Source organism: Corvus moneduloides, chromosome 29 (assembly GCF_009650955.1).
Source record: "Corvus moneduloides isolate bCorMon1 chromosome 29, bCorMon1.pri, whole genome shotgun sequence".
Taxonomy (NCBI): Eukaryota; Metazoa; Chordata; class Aves; order Passeriformes; family Corvidae; genus Corvus; species Corvus moneduloides.
This window is the reverse complement of record NC_045504.1, coordinates 165,116-184,817: the sequence shown is the minus strand read 5'-3', so window position 1 is coordinate 184,817 and position 19,702 is coordinate 165,116. Positions and strand designations below refer to the sequence as shown.

The following is a 19,702-nucleotide window of genomic DNA, read 5'->3' as shown; positions in this document are numbered from 1 at the left end:
GCTACAGTTTGGGGGGCTGCACCCCCACTTCATTCACCCTCTCCCTTGTTGTGCCCCCTAACTGTGCTCCCCCCATGTTCCCCATGCTCTCTGTTTCACTGGTGCCTCCCAGGCTGTACCCCGTGTGCTGTGCACCCCTTCATGCCACAAACCCCATGCCCTGCACCCCCAGGCCATGCCTCCTGTGTCATGCACTGCCCACCCCATGCTGGGTTATGCAACACCCTGGGGAGCTGCAGCTGCACCTGGGCAGGAAACCACAGGACAAGGGGAGAGGGTGCTCAGGCACCCTGGGGACGGTGTTCCCCTTCCCTTCTGCTGGCCCCCTGCTATAAAAAGACTGGCAGGATGCAGATACGCTGGTGGGGAAGTGCCGGTACCCCTGGCCCCCAACACTGTGGTGACTCCTGCCAGCACAAGCCCCGTCCCAGGCCCCCAGGACCACTGCTCCCTCTCAGCCAACAAGTTTATTTTACTAGATCATTACAGGTCCCAGTCTCACTGCATGCCCCCACTTCGGGCACCTGGGCAGCCCTGTGACAAGTCGGTTCCGGCACAGGGTGATCAGGATTTGTCTCAGCAAAAGGGTGACAGCCTTGCTGGACCCAGGAGTGGGGTCCCTTCGGGACTGGGGACACGATAAAGGGGTTCTCACTGGACCCTTCCCGTGGCACGTGCCCATCGCTGTGGCCACACCCTGTCTCATGCCACAGGGGTAGGGGTCGCAGGCCACTCGGCGGAGCGGGGGCATCAGTAGACGCTAATGCAGCTTGCAGTGGACGGGGTGCAGCAGGGCCATGTGCTCAGCCCCCTTGAAGGGCAGCTTCTCAGTGGAGTAGTAGTGCACAACTTCAGGGATGCTGGCGAAGACGCCGCTGGCCTGGCTGAGCGTGTACTTGTTGTCCTTGGTCTGGGCCACGATGATGTGGACGCAGCCCTGGCTGGTCCTGGGCGGCCAGCAGGCATCAGTGTTGCCGCCAGCCCCCCGGCGCCCGCCTGCCCCGCGGCCGTATCCACCCCTGTTTGTTCCCGTCCCGCTCTGATTGTTTCGGCTCCAGGGGCTGCACTTCCTCAGGAAGGAAACGCCACTGGCGCTCCCGACAATGTGCCGGGGAGGGGGACACGCCGTACCCCCCTCCCTCCGCCCCAGCTCCACACCAGGATGCCTGGGTCCTCCCGTGGATCGGGGGTGCCATCCCTCGGGATCTGGGCTTTGATGTGAACAGCCAGGGGGGACTCCTGCCGCAGCATCGCCCCAGGGCGGGGATTCGCCCCATCTCCCCAGGGTGAGACCCCCCCCGGGGCAGGGATCCCCCTATTCTGTGGCCACCCCGACACTCACTTGAGTGCGATGGAGTACTTGCCGCTGCCAGTCTCGCTGGTGCGCACCAGGTAGCCGGCCTCCCGGCACGTCTGCAGCCGGCTCTCGGCCTCGGCCCGCGTGATGGCCCCGTGGTACCAGCTGTGGGGGGGACACGGGCAGGGGACGCTGAGCCGTAGCAGAACATTGGGCACTCCATCCCTCCTCGCCCCGTTCCCCACACGTGGATCGGCCTCGCAACTCACGGCTGCTTCTCCAGTGCCAGGGCAGGGTCCACCCTCTCCCCCTCGCTGTGCTCGGTGCCCGCCGGCTTCAGCATCTTGGGGGTCCAGCTCTTCTGGCGTAGATGCTGCCGCAGCGTCTCCTCTTTAGGACGCTCCGAGCCCTCAAACTGGACTGGGAGGGACAAGATGTGAGCCCCCAAAGCCCCACCTTCACTTTCAATCCCCATCCCTAGCTCCATCCCTGCCTCCAGCCCCAGCACTTTCCCCAGCACGAGTCCCAATCCCCTTCTCCAACCACGTGCCTGTCCCCATCTGGTTCAACACCCCATCATGAAAAGGGACATCAGCTACATCAAGTTGTTCAGAGCCCCATCCAACTTGACCTGGCAGGCATCACCTCTCTGGGCAACCTGTGCCAGTGCCTTGCCACTCTCAGCCCAAGAAACTTCTTGTATCTAAAGTGCCCCTTACAGTTAAAAACCATTGCATCTTGTCCTCTTGTGAAAAGCCCTGCTAGAAAGTCTGTCCCCATCCCTGTCCCAGTTGCCATCCCCATTCCCAGCCCATGCCTGTCCCTCCCCCCATCCTCATTCCCATCCTGTCCCTGTCCCCTACCTGACAGTGCTTTGACAATCTGCTCCTTCTTCCACTCCCAGGGCTGCTCGTATTCCCCTGCCGGGCGCTCGTCATTCTCAGGCAGGCGCCCATCACCAGCCCTCACCCTGCGCTCTGGGGTCCCTCCAGCCACCCCCTCCCCAGGCTCATAAGGGGTGTCGTAGAGCTGTGGCCCCTTCCCTGCCACCTCCTTGGCCCCCAGCCGCTTGGCAAGATCTGATTTGGCACCGCCTTCCCCAGGCTCTCCAGGACCGTCCAGCAGCAGGATGGCTTTGACCAGGGGGTCCTTGGAGCCACGACGACGGATTTCTGTGGAGAAGAGGGATGGTGGGTCAGGGATGTGTCTGTGTGTCCCCTGAGACACCCCACGCCCACTACCAACCCTCAGTGAGGGATGTGCACTGGGGATTCCATGCCAGCAACGCCCCACTGGGAGCCCGCTTGGGTGGAGCTGGAGCAGGAAGGGGCCCATCCTCACGGCGCCTGGTCTGCTGTCCAGCCCTGAGGCTGCTGGCGCCACAGGCACAGACCCACGCCAGTGGGGCCAGCTGGGCTCCATGGCAGCAGGATGCTACACCCCAAGCTGGAGCTCAGCTGCACGGGAGGCCACCCCAGGGCTCGCCCCTCCCAGCCCCCTGCTTCTCCCCACGGCGCCAGTCTTTGCTTTACAGCCTGGCCTGCCCTGCACGGAAAAAAACATCAGCAGCAAATCTTTTATTTCCAGCTTCCGGCCCAGTCAGTTCCTGTTGTTGTGGCCAGCTGGAGAGTCGCCACGCCAGCAGGGGTGTCGCTGGCTGGGGGGCAGGGCCATGGGGAACTCTTGGGGGGTGGTACCCTGGGATGACTGGGGGGCATTGAGGGCTTTGCACTGGCCACATGTGCCCGTTGGATGATGGCAGCAGGTCATGGCAACGGGCGAGGGGCCGGCCAGCACAGGTCAGTGTCTGGCCTTGCTCCCACTCCTTATCTGGCCCTGCGCAGCCGCAGGAAGCGGCAAGCAGCTTTCCTGTTCCCGGAGCCTCCCGCACCTTGTGGCTCCAAGGGCAGCCACAGACTCCCGGCTGGGGAGCGGTGCCAGCTGCGGTGCTGTGGCATGGCTCAACGTGGCACATACCTGTGATCATCTGCTGGGCATCATAGGGCTCCATGTACCCATCGTTCTCCCCCAGGCGCTCGGCATCCCGCTGCCCCTTGGTTCGTTTGGCGTCGTAAGGGTCTGCGTAATCCTCCAGGATGATGACCTGAGCAGAGAATAGGCATCGCTGGCTTCAGGGGGCTGGCAGGGGTCCCAGCAGAGGTGGCAGAGAGCCAGGCAGGGAACAGGGACACTGGGGTCCCCAGAGAATGATGGCAGCTTATCTGGGGTAAATGGAGCCATGCCACAAGCCCAGAGGATGCACCCCCAGTGGCACCGTTGGGTGGGGACAGCCCAGACCATTCCTGTGTACCTCAATGGTGGGAGAGAACCTGGGGGGAGCTCTGGGACGCTTCTGGGAGACAGCAACCCCCCCGACTGGCTCCCAGTCCTCCCAAGGCTGTGCAGGGGTGAAAGTCCAGCTTCCCAGAAAAGCTTTACATCAGCCTTTGTTTAACCAGCAGCTGAGCTCTGAGGTCAGGCTGGCATGGGACACGCGGGCCATGATGAGGATGCCCGACGACCCCCCCACCCCCACACGGGTGATGAAGGGCAGTTGGGATGAAGGCAGCTTTGAAGGAATTTAAAGACAGTGGAGCCGGGCAGGATAAAAGGACTAAGTCAGCCAGGCTAATGAGTCGGAGACCAAAGCAGTTAAAGCTGCCAGTGCTTCGCGCTCCTCACATCTCCCCCTCCGCTCCCGGCTCCCGGCTCCCGGTCCCTGCCTTACCGTCTCTGTCTTGGGGGGCTTCCCCTTGTCCTGCTCGGGGGCAGGCAGGCAGGCAGGCAGGGGTCCTGGGTGCCCCTTCCCGTTCTTCTCGGGAGCCTCCACCTTGATGAGGCGGTTGATGTAGGTTTTGGGAGGTCCCTCCGCTGTGCCCCCCTCCACTCGGGAATTCTTCCGCATCTTCCCGGTGGCGACCTGGAGTAGACCCTGCAGGTTGTCCCGTGACAGCCGGCTGCCCCCCTCCTTGCCCCCCCCAGCCGCCCGGTAGCCCCCCAGCTCAGCGGTTGAATTCTTGCGGCTCTTCCCAAGGCTCCCGCTTCCCGGCCGAGCTCTCTCTGAAACCGTCTTCAGGTTGGATGGGAACTCCTTGAACCACTTGGCCGCCATGGAGCTGGGGAGACGCAGGGTGCCGCAGCCCCCCCGGGGCTCCTCGACACCCCACGGCTGCCCCGCCGGCTCAGGGTCGACTCAGCCGGGGGGCCCTGGGCAGCCGGGCTGCCCCCAGCCCCGGAAACGGGATCCTCTGCGGACTGGGGCCAGCCCGGGAAGGGGGATGCGGGCCGGGGGACCGGGGCCTTCGTGGGGGGCTCCAGGCGTCCTTCGCCCCGGCGGGGACAGCTGGAGGGTCCCCAGGGGTGCCGGCTTCTGGGGCCCGGGCAAGGAACCGAGTGCCCTCGGAGGTCCCTTGCCCCGGGGAAGGGTCTCGGGGCGGGCCGGGGTATCTGCTCCAGCAATGGGTTGAGTCGGGGGATCTCGCCGGGTGTCGGAGGAGCCCGGCCAGGGCAGTCCCAGGGAGGTTCCAGGGGTCCGCTGCCCCTGGGGACGGGGCCCGGGGGGGTCTCTCCGTGCTCCGGAGGGCCCGGCCGGGAACGGGCAGCCGGGGGGTCCCGTCGCGGCTCCTCGGCGGGACCCGTCTCCGGGGGCAGCGGAGCTTCGGCGGAGCGTCAGGCCGGCCCGGGGGGCCCCATGCGGCGGTGGCGGGACGGGACGGACCGGGACGGGCCGGGCCGGGGCCGGAGGGGCCGGAGGGGGTGGCAGGGCCGGCGCTCCCCGCCCAGATCCGGAGGGGGCGGCCCCGGGGAACGGCGCGGCAGCAGCCGGGCAGGCAGCCGCGGCCCCGGCGGGCCCGGGGAGCCGTGGGAAGACACGGGAGCCGCGGTGGGAGTCCCGTCCCGGTGGGGCTGAGAGACCTCATGACCCTGCCCGGCTGATGAGACGACCGTGCACATGGATCCCACAGACGGACTCTGCGTGTGGACCCCGGGGAGAGACTACAAGGACAGCACAGACCTGCGTGCGTGGGCCCCCTCCACAGACTGGGCATGGACCCTAAGGATGAGCCTGGACATGAACTGTATGCTCCCTGTGGATGGGGACTGTGCACAGCCCCCCCGTGTGCAGCCCCCTGGGCACAGCCTGACAGGGCACAGGCACTGACTGTGTGCAGCCAGTGCACTCTCTGCCGCCACGGCCGTGCCTCACACCACACCGGCCAAGTTCTACGTCTGGCCGTGCTGTCACCTTGCCGGAAAAGCCCGGCTGAGCCCGGTGATTCGGCTTCCTGTCGGGCTGCAGTGCCGGGGGGCCCTTACAACAGCAAACCTTTCCCCTTTGCAACTGCATGGGAAGAGGGGAGGGCTTTATGGCAAAATTGCTCCCATAGCCCCCAGGATGGGAGTCTGTGGCAGAATACGGGCTCCTCTTGTCTACAGGGGGAGGTGCTGGGTGCTGGCAGCACTATAGGAAGTGATGGCAGTTTCCTTGCTGGTGCTGCTGGGCAGGATGTGCCTTTGCAGTGGTGTGATGCCACTGGCAGGCTGGTGCCCGAACTGACAGTGGGATCTTGGCTGGCTTCAGCTTTGCCTTTTTGAGGCCTAGGAAAACTGCACTTCCTCACAAGTAAACTCGAGTGCTGGTTCCTTTTCTCTCCTTGGCAGATTTCAGTCCCCCTCAATTTTTATGGGGCCTCAATAGGACACGCACGCAGGCAGCACTGTCTTGGTGGCTTTGTGCTGCAGTGGTGTTCGCACCAATGTTCCATGTGTCTCCTTCGGGAAGTCTTCCCCCATCCTTGTTCTCTGCCAGCTCCTGCAGATGAATGCTTTGGGAGAACCTTTGGCAGTGGTGACAGCACCACACACCTGCTTCCCTGAAAAGTCAAGCTTCCCTGAGCCAGTATGGAGGCAATGAAGGCCAAGCCTGGCTCAGAGTGGGATGAGTCCTCGCTGGGGCAGGTGTGAATAGACAGGACTGGCAGATGGCCTGCTAGACACCTGCTCCTGCTGCACTTTCAGCCTCGACGCTTGCCAGGTCAGCATTCCAGTGACGGAGTGTCCTGCAGGGCCCTCTTCAATTCTCCTGCTCATCCCAGCCTTACTGTAAAGCTGCCATGATTTGGGAGTGTGTGCCATGAGCTCTCCCAACCAACTTGGAGTACCCAATCCCAACCCAACCCCATCACTGGGCTCAGCAGAGCAGCCCCTGCTTCACCAAAGAGAAAGCCCCACAAGTGTTTTAAACCTTCATTAACTGACTTAACCCACTACCCAGCAGGTTCCTGAGCTAAAGGTGGGAGCTGAGTGCAGCTACCTCTGCCCCCCCCAGCCCCAGGTACTAGGAACAGGGTTGGAGAGGACCCAGAACCCCGACAGGTGCTGGTCTGGTCTGGAGGACATAGGGCAGAGCTATTCAGCATCACAAATCCTCTGGTGCTTCAGCAAAGCACTTAAAAATAGTCCCCAAGCTGAGGCCAGAGCCACTCCTGCAGCCGTCAGCAATCCCTCTCCTAACAGCATCTTTTTATTCCAAGGCCCTGAGCAGGACAGGGAAGCAGCTGCTGAAGCAGATAATGGAGTTCTTAGGCTCTTTGATTTTCTAATGACTTTTATTCAAACACAGTGAATTAATACGCATGGTTCCATCTTTGACACTAGTGCGTCAGTTCTGCCCTCCAGACGAGGACATGGCCCAAGTTAGAGGAGCTCCAACACCCAAATCTCCTTCCAGCAGACTCAAAACAGGGCCGTGGATATTCAAGACAACAGGCCACAACTGCAGCAACCCCATCCATGGAGGGCTGGAGTACAAAGGCAAGCAGGAACAACAGCTTAAGGAAAGTAAAGTAAAACCCCATAGAACGGGGTGTTCACTGCCAGAACAGGTCCTGGTCAGGGATGGGAGGACAGAGCAGTGCCCATGCTCCACTCCCTGCAGCAGCTTGCAGCCACAGCACAGCAGGGACAGGGACAAGGGGCTCAGCCTCCCCGCATGGCTAGTGGGGAGAAACAGGACAAAGCTCAGGCCTCAGCTCATCTTACTGTTCGGCAAGAGGACAGGGAGAAGTGTGGGGTGGGAGCTGGCAGCCCTGGGATACACCCACAAACCCTTCATCCACTGCAGGGGAGAGGACAGCCTCACAGATCTTCCCCTCTGTGCTTTGAGTTGTAGGTCTGCAGTTTATAGAGAAAAGCTGGGTTTGCCCAAGGAAGATGGGGCAGAAATCCTGCTCCCTTAATGCCAAAAAAGAAAAAAGGGCTTTTCTTCTTCCAAGGCAGCTGCTCCAGCTCTTCCTGCAGGGCTTGGGCCCACCACAGCTCCTGGGACCAGGGCTGCAGCAGGGTTTGCAGGGTACAGCCCACCCAGCAGGAGCTTGGAAAAATTTGTTAGACCAGCATTCTCAAATTAACAAACTGTAATTTTTCTCCAAAGATACATTTTCCATACACATCCATCATACACCGTAACAAAAAAAAGCAGTGTACATGAAATAAGAAAATAAATTAAATCCATAGCATAGGTAAGGAGGATGCTCTAGACTGGAGTAGAGTCAAAAGTTTCCAGCAATACAAGAGGCTCAAGAGTTTGTTTTAACAAGAATGCCTGCTAGCATGGGCCCATCAAGTGTTCTGGGTCAGTCCAACTCCTTAAACAGTTACTTAGAGTTTTGAACAGCCAGTATTGTCCTGCAACAGGCAGAGCTATTACATCCTGGGAGAAAGCCAAGAGGCATCACTAAGATCCAAGTAGAGCATCCAGAAGATATTCAGATTGGTCCTGCAGCATCCACATTAGCCATCCTCCTTGGGCGGTGTATACCAGCCTGAAATGAGGAGAGAGATCCGTGAGGGAGGAAACTGCATGGGCAACAAGAATCTGCACCTGGAAAAGCTGCTGAAAGCAGCCAAGTCCCACTTCCAAAGAGCCACATATCCCCGATTACTGCGGGCTTTCCCTCTGGCTTACTTCCCAACACCACACGGGCAATCACAGACTCATTTAGGTTGGAAAAGACCTCAGACCATCAAGTCCAAGCAATCAGTGACGTGCTGCCTCTAGTTACAGCCACTGGAGCCCAGCACTGGGCAGCAGAGAGGGCAGCAGCGCTCTGCAGCCACACTGCGTTACAGCAGCTGCCACTGCCGCTGCCACCACTTCCAGGTCACCTCTGCACTTGAGGCAGGCTAAAACTCGAGCGGCTTGTCTGGGGAGCCCAAATGAGCAAGCAAGGGGAAATGCAAGCCCTCTCCCTCAACCCTTACCATTCTTCTCATGGATCTGAACCAGGGACTTGTAGGACTGCTGTGCTCTTGTCAGGCTGTACTGGTTCTGCAAGGGAAGGCAGGAAGACCATCAGTCCAGCAGGAACCTTGGGGAAGCCATCCCACACACCCTTCCTGTGTGGCCAGAGCTGGCTGTGCCCCCCTCTGCCACCCCACTGGCACCCACCATTCTCCTACTGTCCAGGCCCTACCTTGTTGGCTCCAAATTGTACTCGCGCTTTCCCTTTCACCAGCGTTGCACTGATCTGCATGATCACCGACTCGATGGAGTAGGCACTACTCCAGCCCTGAGGGACCAAACACACGGTGAGGCCAGACCCACCCAGAGACTGTGCTCCCCGTGCAACCAAAGGGCCTTGCCCAGCTCTGCCAGGCAGTGGTACAGCAGGAGCTGTCAGGGATACGGGGTGTGGCAGGAGGAACAGCTCCCCCAGTTCCTGCAGGGACCTGCACCCACCTGTTTCGTAAGCAGCTCCATGCAGATGGCACCGCCACCCAAAACATACCTGGGAAGGAATCAGACAAAGTCACTGCACAGATAGATGCAATCGTACCCACCCACTGCTCCAGAGACGAAACACCTTCTCCGATTAGTTCTCTGATGAAAAAAATATGCTAAAAAACTCCACCCTCCCCTGTCTGCTTCCCAATGACAAATCCATGTCAAGGAAGTCACAGGATTGCACAGCACTGGATAAACCCAGTGAAACTACTGCAGAAAGCAGCACTGCAGAGCAGAGACAGATACTCACCCCCCTGACAGCACCGGGGATACAACCCTTACAAATGGTGGATCAAAAGGAAAGTTATCCTGGAATGAGAGAAAGGAAGCAAAGCCACTGAGAAAGGTGTTCTCTGATGCCTCGCCGAGTCAGGGATCTCTCTAGAAGGGGGGAGCCTTACTTTAAAAGAGAAGTTGAGGAGGATGAAATCTGTTCCTTCTTTCTCTTTGAGGATTTGGAGATCGTTGTGCAAAGCGCTGTCCTCGTCAACCCTGTGACAGGAAAACCCCAGAGGGTCAGTCAAGGCTGTGCACCTCAGGTCAGCCGTGCTCACTGCCACCACACCCCAGAGCTGCCCTACCTGCACAGCTGGGCAGTCACATGGGGCCCTCAGGCTCTCACTGAGGGCAGCGACAGCACGGGCTGCCAGCATTCTGCTTCCGGCTTGCAGAGAAGACCATCACACCCCTTTTCCATGCTGCCAGCTTAAAAATAAAGGCTGCCTGGCCCACGGAAAGGGCAGCACTGGTGTCTGGAGGGTGTGAAAGCTGAGGGTTTGCCTGCTGCACCTCTTTCCGGACTCTAGGAACAGCAGAGACTTGCAGAGTCCTCCAATTACCTCATCTTGTCTGGAGATATCATCTCCTTTTTGTCATGGAGACAGCAAGCCAGCTGCCTGAGAGAGGCTAACCCAAGGTCTGCTTGGTGCTCCCCTGCCATGCTCATGTCCCCTCTGCTCACAGGGACAGTCCCATCACCAAAACCCACCACAATTGCATGATCCCAAGACAGGCCACCTACTTCAGGAGTTTGACGTTCCAATCGTACAAGCTGTCATTCACTAGTTCAACTGCATAGTATCCTGCAAGGAGAACACAGGTGGGTCACTGCAGGGGGACACTGAGAGGGGGTTGCGTCATCACCCAGATTTCAAATCCCCTGGGTCCTGCAGCACAACTTCGCTTGGGACAGTCCCTCCATGAAAGCAGCACTTATCCAGTACAGTCCTGAGGGCAGCAGTTTCTTTCTCTGAGTCCCTGGGCTCAGGAAAGGAATAGGAACACCATCCCCCCGAAGTCAGATAGTTCTCCAACCCACAGCATGCTCCTCACTTCCACCCAGCAGTGGCAGGGAACAGAGAGAGTAAGGTGGCTTTGTTGACTCTTGACAGAGCCACAGCCATCAAATGCCAGAGACCCTCCCCCTCAGCTGAGCAGAACAGCCCCAAGGCCCACTGGGTACCCCACAGGACGAGGAGGAATCCTCCTCCAAGGAGCTCCTGGCAGCACTCACCGCCCTTGAAACTTGGTGATCGGTAAATATCCCTGAGCTCCTTCATTAGCCGGTCAGTGGCCTGCACAGACCCAGACACTGCACCCTGCAAGGAACAGGGAGGGAGAAAGTTGTATTGTTACGCTGCACCCACCATGGCTATTGCTCTATGAGGTCAACACCTGAGCTACAACTCTGTCCAGCCTCTATACCAGACCATATCCTGCCCATCACGTCTCAGTCTGCCCCTTGCCCCAAATATGTCACCTCAGGCAGCAGAGCTGCAGCACAAACACCTCTGTGTCCTCTCCACTGTCTCTGAATCTCAGCCCAGGGGTACAAAAGCACAACCCACCAGCCACCTCCACAGCCTCAGGTGATTGTGGGGGCACAGCTCCTGGGGGCAAAAGGGAGCCCCAGATCTTGCTGCAGGAGGACCACCCCCTGTGGCACCAATGCCCTGGGGGCAACCCAGTGCCCTCCCTGAGCTGCAGAGGCAGTTCACAGACTTCTCTGCTTCAGCCCCATCAGCCCTAGGGAACTGGTACTGCTGTACCTTTGGCTGGGGACAACCCCTCTGATTTAGGGCTGGAGGGCTGGCAAGGGCCTCCATCACTCTTGCCCTTGAGTCCCTCTGCTTCCCCAGCCCAGCTGCCCACTGGGTGACACGTACATTTAAGTAATCTTGCCTCTGGTTCTTTTTTATTTTCTCTAAAATGGCCAGGTTTTCTTTCCCAATGCCTTCATCCTCTGTCTTCCTCCCATCTGCCGGCTCTTCCTCTTTCATCTCATAGTGGTCCAAGTCCTCAGTGTCCTGGAAAGAGAAGAGGAAAGCTCAAAGAAATGTGCCTTTTCTCCTCCCTGCTCTGGGTACTGAGCTGCCCTGACCCAGGAAGGATTCCTAGTGCAATTCTTGCCCAAGGAAGCCCCAGCTCCTGATCTGAGGTACAAATAAGAGTGGAAGACGCAAGGCCTGGACATTCCACTGGACTCACACAAGCTCTTTGTTTGCTGGATTCTTCCCTGCCATGTCTCATGCCTGTTCATAATGAGCCATTAATATCTCACTCCTCAACGAGCCCCATGTAACCGAGTGGCCCCGGATCTTGGCACACCTGTGGCTCCAGCAGCCTGCCCTGTGCTGCTGGATGGCTGGAACAAAGCACAGCCCCCAGCACAGCACTGCCAGGCCACCCGGGCCCCCTTCGCTAGCCAAACCCCAACACGGACACCAGTCACCGGCACCACAGGAACAGACCCTTGCACCCAAATCCAGCTGCACACCATGTTAGTCCCTCAAGAAGAGTGGGTATTTCACAGCATGTCTGGGGGCTCTCTGTAGATCAGCTCAGCACACTCCAAGTGTGGTACCTGACCCCAGAAGAGCCTCTGCCCCTCACTGTTTCCCACAGTAACACACGGCAATGCAAGATCCTGATGGCAAAAGCCAGTTGCAGTCATCTGGGCCCATGACAGAAGTCTCTCCCCATGCACACAGGGGTCAGCTTCCTGGAAATGGCTATGGGTATGCACTGCTCCAGCGCTGGCACTAAACCCTCTGAACAAGTGTTTACTCTGGCTTCTCTGGTCTAGCCGTGGCTGTTGAGCAGCGTTTTGGAAGGGCTTTGACATTTTTAGATCCACACAGGAAAAGAGATCCTCCTAGAAAATCCCTCGAGTAGATTAACCTGCATAATGAATCTCTGTGCCAGGGCACAGCTCTGCTGCTCCACTCCTCCACACAGCTCAACAAATCCCACTTTGCTCTACGTGAGTGTTCTCCCTTAGAGAACACATGGCCTTAGCAAAAAGCACAAGGGGGAATGCTCAGCTCCTGGGGGTTTATTTTTCAGCCCACAGGAGTGGAGGCCTTGCACACACTGATCTGCCATGAAGCAGCAGATTTGCAGATTCACAAGGTTATGCTGGTGCCAGTTTAACCCTTCCTCTTTTCCCCGCAGACCCTGGCAAAGCGCAGTCTTAATTTAGCAAGCAATTAACTTTGCTAAAACCCCCCGACTGCTGGGGTGCTGCTGCTCAGTGACCTGCCCCCAGGCTCCACGGCACTGCTGACTCAGTGCCCGTGCTGCTCGCGTGTGTGAGGCATTGCTGAGTGTCACCATGGAGATTCAAGATTATTCCACCCACTTCTAGAGATCTCCAAACTGCAAACCAAACAACCAGAGCCTGTGGGTTTCTGCAGCAAGGTGCCCTCAGCCTGCAGTGAAGTGTGGCTGCCTCCACCACTCCTGGCAATTAGCTCACTTGCACACTCAGCCACCTGACCTAATCCTCTCTGTGGGAGTCCCGTGCAACAGTGACTTCCCCGCCAGCAACAGCAGCCCGGAAATCCCATCTCTCACTCAGAAATTGCAGGCTCTAGAGAACAGCATTATTGTCCAAGCAGCTCTGCTCACAGCTCATCCACTTGCCTTTGGAGGCCATGGCTACGCTGCTCAGCCTCTGTGCTCTCCTGGGGTTTGTGAATATGAGGCAGCCGGCTGTGCCTCAGCATCAAAATGCTGAGAACTAACCAGCCTTTGAGCCAAATTTCCCTGTCTGGATACCACCAGCTTGTCCCAGGCAAGACCCCTGTACCCTCGCACCTTTCAGCATCTTTCTCCCCGTGCTCGGCTTTCCGGCTTATTTCCTCACACTGAGGTGGCACTTACCTCTGGCATCTCTTCATCTTCCTCTTCCGAGGACACCTCTTCCTGGGTACTCTGTGGGGAAAGAAGGATAGAGATGGAGACTGTGTGGTCAGTGTCCTGAGAAAATGCTCTCCTGCCTTCCCAGACGCTTCCAAGGTGAGGTCAAACAGGGATATACAAAGCAGAACCAAATTAAAAGCAAGGAGTAGCTGAGAGCCTTTACAGAAAACAGCACCAAGGCCCAGTGGAGCAAGCTGGCATCAGTCAGGACAGGAATCCAACCCCTCATCCACTGTGCTCCTCCTCTGGTAACCCCTAGAAGCCTCCACAGCAAACATCAGGGAACTTGTTTTCTGAGCTTTGGAAGCCTTCTCCTGAGCCACTCACCTGTTCTGCCGGCAGAGGCTGGTCCAGCATTTCAACATCTGGATGTTGGGGGAGGTTGTAGAGTTTGCACAGGTCAGAGATTATTCGCTTCAGGTGCTGCAAAAGCTGTCCAGAGAACAGAAGGTCAGGGAAGGGTGGGGACCTCCATGCTGAGCTGAGCCTCAGCACTGCAGCCAGTGAGCAAAGGCCCCATGGCTGCTCCTTCCTGCTCCAAGCAGTGGTAGACATGGGTGCAAAATCCCACCCCAGCTTCAAACAAAGTCAGAGAAGCTCATCCCAAATATCTGGAACATTTATGAGACCAGAGGCAATCCCCACCTCGGGCAGCTGGGGACATGCAAGCAGGGAGTTACCCCCCCAAAGCTGCCAGCCCTCCCCTCTCCCAGGCAGCGAAGCGTATCTCACCAACGTATTTCCTTTCCTGACTTCCACCAGCCTCTCCAGGATAGCTGCCAGGTTGGGATCATCTGACTCCACAGACCATATTGGGGGAACAGCTGGATAAGACTCCTGGAGAGGAGGAGAAGGTGGTGTTGGTGGCATGGAGGCCGTTGCAGTGCACAGAGCAGTGAGCCAGACGGGGTGGGGGCTGCAGCCCAGCATCTTCTGCAAACAGATCCCTCTGGACCACAGAGATCAGGCCACAGGTGACTGATCCACCCTCCAGCACAAACCTGGGGCTGAGGGCAATATAGACCCCTGCTCTGACCATGCTGGGCTGGCTCTGTGGTGTGTCCCCCGGCCCAGGGTGTAACACGGAGGGAGGGTGGTGGCATTTCGGCCAACCCTCTGGTCGTGGGGCGATTGGTGGTGGGAGGAAGTTGAGGCAAGACACTGAGGGCATCCCACATTGCCCACAGGCTGCTCCCCTCGCAGCTCTGCACCAGCAGTTGCAGAAGAACCCGGCAGCACCCAGGCAGGCACCTTTAACCCAGGACAAAGCCTCTGGCACACTCCCAACTCGCCCCTCTACAAAATCGTGGTCACTGGCCCCATTCAGAATCTGCACCAGGCGCTATCCAAGCCCTGCTGGCCCTCCTCGCCTGGAGACACAAACCAGTTGTAACTTGTGATCAAAGAGGGCATCAGCACCCCAGCGCCAACCCACCCAGCACCAAGAGCCCTAAAGCCCCGGTGCGGATGAGCCAGAGCAGACAGGAAGAGCCGGCGCTGCTGCCGCAGGTGCCTCTTCTCCAGGCAGCTCAGGGCCCCCCGGGAAATCCACCAAAACAAAACCGGGGGAAGCGGGGAAAACGGGGCCGCAGCCTCGTACACCGGGCCACTGGGACGGCGGGAGTGCTGCCGGGCACTGCCCCCCGCCTTTTCCCTGCGCCAGCCGCTGTCCCGACGAGCTGGCGGGAAGCTCGTACGGCGCTCCCGCAGGCCCCGCGGAGGGGGGGCCCGGGGCAGCTGCCCCCCCGCGCCCGGTAGCCGCCGCCAGGGGCGTTGGGGCTCGGGCCCAGCTCACCCTGGGCCCCAACGGCGGCAGTCCCGTAGGCGCGAAGGGAGGGCCCCACTCGGTGCCGGGGCCGCCCTTGCGGTGCCCCCGCGGAGTCTGGGTCGGCCGCACCCCCTGGGCCTCACCGTGATGTTGCAGTGAATACGGACGGGTCCCGGCGGCGGCCCCCGGGAGGCGGAGGCGCCGGCTCGGGCGCCGGCCCCCGGGACGAACTCGCAGCTGATCTCGTCCGGGCAGGCGCTGCCGATGCGGAACCGCTCGTGGCCGCGGTGAAAGATGGACTCGAGCAGCCGCAGCTCCCGCCTCAGGAGCCGCCCGGCGGGGGCCGCCGCCACCTCGGCCCCGCTCCGCCCGGGCCCCCCCGCCACCGCCTGCGCCCTCGCCGCCTCCTCCGGCCCCGCCCGCTGCATCTTCCCATGGAGGGACCCGCTCCGCCGCCGCCGCCGCCGCAGCCCCGGAGCCCGCCCAAGATGGCGGCGGGACGGCCCCGCTCCCGGAAGTGCCGTCACCGGAACGGGCGGAGCCGCCCCGCCGGAAGCATCTCCCGTCGGAGCGGAAGTGACGTTTGGGGAGCCCCGGGGAAGCGGGGCGGGGCCGGCGGGGGGGCAGCGGGGGAGCCCCGCCCCTGCCCGGGAGGGGCCACGGGGGGAGGGGGCACCGGGCACGGCGGGAGCCCCGCGGGGACGGGGCTGCCCAAGGCCCGGCAGTCCCGGCTCTGAGACCCCCCCCCTACTGGTGTCCGGCGGAGCCGCGGGGGCTCCGGTCCCGGGTTCCACCCGCTAACTCTCCCACCGCTCCGCCCCCCGCTCTGATCCCCGCCCGGGGCTCCGCCGCCCCGCTGGCACCGTGCAGGAACCCCGGTGGAGCGCAGGGCTGGGGGAGCTCAGAGCCCTCCGCCGTGTCCCCGGGCCGCGGCGGGGCGGAGGCGGGGGCGGCCCCGGGGCCGCTGACGGCGGCGGTGACGGCGACGGAGCTGGAGCACGGGGCGGCCCCGGCGCAGCGCCCGGCACCGCCTCCCGCCCGGGGCCGCCCCGCCCGGGCCGCCGCCGGTTCCAGCACCTCGGACAGCGCCCGGTCGGGACCGTGGACAGCGCCGGGTACCGGCGGGGGCACCGGGCCTCCCCCATGGCGCTGCTCCGCGTCCTCTGCCTTCTCGCTGCCCTCAGACGTAAGTGTCGGGGGCTATGGGGGATGGCACCGGCACCGGCGGGGAGGGGACCGGACCGGGCCCGGGGCTGCGCCTGTTGCACGGGACAGATCCGGAGTGGAGCCGGTACCGGCCCTTCCAGCGCTCCTCGACCCCCCCGGGGCTGTGCGGCCGCCCTGGGCTCCGGCTCTCCGAGGCGGTGCCGGGGGTGGGCAGGGACCGGCAGGAACAGGGGAGGGGGTGCCAGGAACGGGCAGGGAACGGTAGGGACAGGCAGGGGAGGGCAGGGAGGACCCCCCAGCCCTGCCCAGCTGCTCGTCCCCAGTCATGGAGCCCCTCAGAGCTCCCACCCTCCCCCCGGCCCTCCCCGCTCCACAGCCGACTGTGACACCCGCACCCCATCCCCGTGCCTCTCGCCGTTCCTGCTCTCGGGCCGCAAGGCACAGAGCCCCAGCCCGGGTACAGCCTCTATCCCGGGGGGTCCCCCGGCCCTCGTGGGGGGCCCTGCCCGCCGCCATGGGGCTCAGGCTCCGCCATGCCCCAGGGAGCCTGGGTACGGATACAGAGGAGCGACTGGTTGAGTATCTGCTGGACCCTGCGCGCTACAACAAGCTGATCCGGCCGGCGACCAATGGCTCTGAGCTGGTGACTGTGCAGCTGATGGTGTCGCTGGCGCAGCTCATCAGTGTGGTGAGTTGGCCAGGACTCTACTCCCCAGCCTACCAGGCAAGTGAGGGGGCCACAAACCCTCCCAGCACCCTGAGTGACTGGCCCCCCTCTCTCTGCAGCATGAGCGGGAGCAGATCATGACCACGAACGTCTGGCTGACCCAGGTGGGCACCCTGGACTCTGACGTGGCCCTGGGACCCCCATGTCCACCCTGCTCCAAGACTCCACCCTGCACCCTGTCCTGGGCCCCCATGCACTGGGAACCCCCATGTCCACCCTGCCCCAGGACTCCCCAGCTCCTGCCTTGAGACCCATCCTTATCATAGGGACCCTCCCATACACCCTGTGTGGGATCCTAATGTCCACCCTGCCCTGTCATAGCCCTCCATAAAGCCTGTGTGGGACCCCTGTGTCCCCCCTGTCCTGACCCACCCCCTTGCCCCAGGCCCCCATCCTGTGGCTGGGCTGATCCCGCCTGTCCTCAGGAGTGGGAGGACTACCGCCTCACATGGAAGCCTGAGGACTTTGACAACATGAAGAAGGTCCGCCTGCCCTCCAAGCACATCTGGCTACCCGATGTCGTGCTCTACAACAAGTAGGTCGTATTTTGGGGGAGGTGCCATGTGTTCCCCAACTCCACCCAAGGTGGGGGCCGTGGGGTTGTGCTGCTGGGGCTGACAGCATAAGGACTGACAGCACATCTCTTCACCCCAGCGCTGATGGGATGTATGAGGTCTCCTTCTACTCCAACGCGGTGATCTCCTATGATGGCAGCATCTTCTGGCTGCCTCCTGCCATCTACAAGAGCGCATGCAAGATCGAGGTGAAGCACTTCCCCTTTGACCAGCAGAACTGCACCATGAAGTTCCGTTCCTGGACCTACGACCGCACCGAGATAGACCTGGTGCTGAAGAGTGAGGTGGCCAGCCTGGATGACTTCACACCCAGTGGCGAGTGGGACATCGTGGCACTGCCGGGACGGCGCAACGAGAACCCTGATGACTCCACCTATGTGGACATCACGTACGACTTCATCATCCGGCGCAAGCCGCTCTTCTACACCATCAACCTCATCATCCCCTGCATCCTCATTACCTCCCTGGCCATCCTTGTGTTTTACCTCCCGTCTGACTGTGGCGAGAAGATGACACTCTGCATCTCTGTCCTGCTCGCCCTCACCGTCTTTCTCCTGCTCATCTCCAAGATCGTGCCACCCACCTCACTGGACGTACCGCTGGTGGGCAAGTATCTTATGTTCACCATGGTGCTGGTGACCTTCTCCATTGTCACCAGCGTCTGTGTCCTCAACGTGCACCACCGCTCACCCACCACGCACACCATGCCACCCTGGGTCCGCACGCTCTTCCTCCACAAGCTCCCAGCGCTGCTGTTCATGAAGCAGCCGCGGCAGAACTGCGCACGCCAGCGTCTGCGCCAGCGCCGGCACACCCAGGAACGTGCTGCCGCCGCCGCTCTCTTCGTCCAGGCTGGTGCCCGCACCTGCACCTGCTACGCCAACCCTGGTGCTGCCAAGGCCGAGGGGCTCAATGGCTATCGGGAGCGACAGGGGCAGGCACCAGCCCCCGCAGCTGGCTGCAGCTGCGGGCTGGAGGAAGCAGTGGATGGCGTGCGCTTCATTGCTGACCACATGCGCAGTGAGGATGATGATCAGAGTGTAAGTTGGAGTGGGCAGTGTGCATCTGGGGGTGGGCAGTGCTCAGGGATGGCCAGAGCTGTGGGGTGCAGGCAGAGCTGTAGGGTGCAGAGTGTGTCCTGGCTCATGGCTGCACCACAGGAAGTGATGTGCACAAGCACTAAGGGCGTCCCTGCCTAGCCCTGTGCCCAGTGAGGCCCTGCAGCTCCTGCCTGAGTAGGGGGTCCAGCACTGATCCCTGACCCACCACTGCAGTCCCAGGCTGAAGCAGAAGCAGCTGCTCTGGAGACCCAGGAGGCTCCTGGGAGGCCTGGCCCTGCATGGCACTGTCAGGCTGCAGATTTTGCAGAGCTCCCCGCGGCTCTGCTCACTGGGGAGGTGTTTCCTGGGCTCAGCAGTGCGGGTGACAGCAGGGGGAGTGAGCCCCGTGGGGCCCAAAGCGGGCTGGCAGGCAGCTGCAGTGCTGAGGGAGCAGATTCAAGGCCCTGAGGATATGCCGAATTCCCAGGTGGGGCAGTGTCAGGCAATACCTCAGGCCCCAGCCTGACCCAGCATTTTCCCCACCCCCACACAGGTAAGCGAGGACTGGAAGTACGTGGCCATGGTCATCGACCGCCTCTTCTTGTGGATCTTCGTCTTCGTCTGTGTCTTTGGCACCGTTGGCATGTTCCTTCAGCCCCTCTTCCAGAACTACACCACCAACTCCCTGCTGCAGCTTGGCCAGGGTACCCCCACTTCCAAATAGCATGGGGAGTGGCCAGTCCCAGGGCCAGAGAGCTGGGTACTGGGCTCAGGCAGCCCCTGCAAACCAATAAATACTTACACAGGACCGGGTTGGTTCCATCTGGTGTAATTTCATACTACACTGTGCTCTGCAGGCCAGAGAGAGCAGGATGCAGCTGGAGCTGGGGGGGCTCTGGCTGCCTGTGACCAAGGTAAGAGGCCAGGAAGGCATTATCTCTGGAAGAGTAAAATCCCAGCTGCTGAGGGAGTGAGCATAGGAGCATAAAACCAGCTCCATGGGGACATGCCCAGCTCTTTCCTCTGCTCCTGGGAGCACCAATTGCTCACTGCATCTCCTGTCAGGCCATGCGGGGCCAGAGCCCCAGCCTCAGCGGGCAGCCCTTGGCTCCTGCCGGGTGCTGCCAACCCCTGTGCAA

General features: G+C 60.9%; 3 protein-coding genes across 3 annotated transcripts; 1 reads left to right on the top strand and 2 right to left on the bottom strand.

The window, feature by feature from the left end:
• Positions 1-448: 448 nt before the first annotated feature.
• Positions 449-5,037, bottom strand: SHE (Src homology 2 domain containing E). The gene is made up of 6 exons (XM_032093518.1): positions 4,026-5,037; positions 3,275-3,401; positions 2,161-2,469; positions 1,567-1,717; positions 1,343-1,462; positions 449-947 (listed from the first exon to the last, which is right to left on the bottom strand). Exons 1-6 carry the CDS (start codon positions 4,407-4,409, stop codon positions 761-763), a joined length of 1,278 nt encoding a protein of 425 aa, XP_031949409.1. The 5' UTR covers positions 4,410-5,037; the 3' UTR covers positions 449-760.
• Positions 5,038-6,887: 1,850 nt separating this feature from the next.
• Positions 6,888-15,567, bottom strand: UBE2Q1 (ubiquitin conjugating enzyme E2 Q1). Its single transcript, XM_032093506.1, has 13 exons — positions 15,198-15,567; positions 14,019-14,123; positions 13,614-13,718; positions 13,248-13,298; positions 11,249-11,389; positions 10,597-10,681; positions 10,105-10,165; positions 9,485-9,575; positions 9,334-9,392; positions 9,039-9,087; positions 8,773-8,868; positions 8,561-8,627; positions 6,888-8,121 (listed from the first exon to the last, which is right to left on the bottom strand). The coding sequence occupies exons 1-13, from the start codon at positions 15,480-15,482 to the stop codon at positions 8,090-8,092; spliced, it is 1,227 nt and encodes a 408-aa protein (XP_031949397.1). The 5' UTR covers positions 15,483-15,567; the 3' UTR covers positions 6,888-8,089.
• Positions 15,568-16,070: 503 nt separating this feature from the next.
• On the top strand, positions 16,071-19,371 carry CHRNB2 (cholinergic receptor nicotinic beta 2 subunit). The gene is made up of 6 exons (XM_032093505.1): positions 16,071-16,240; positions 16,764-16,909; positions 17,008-17,052; positions 17,374-17,483; positions 17,603-18,563; positions 19,117-19,371. The coding sequence occupies exons 1-6, from the start codon at positions 16,198-16,200 to the stop codon at positions 19,285-19,287; spliced, it is 1,476 nt and encodes a 491-aa protein (XP_031949396.1). The 5' UTR covers positions 16,071-16,197; the 3' UTR covers positions 19,288-19,371.
• Positions 19,372-19,702: the final 331 nt, after the last annotated feature.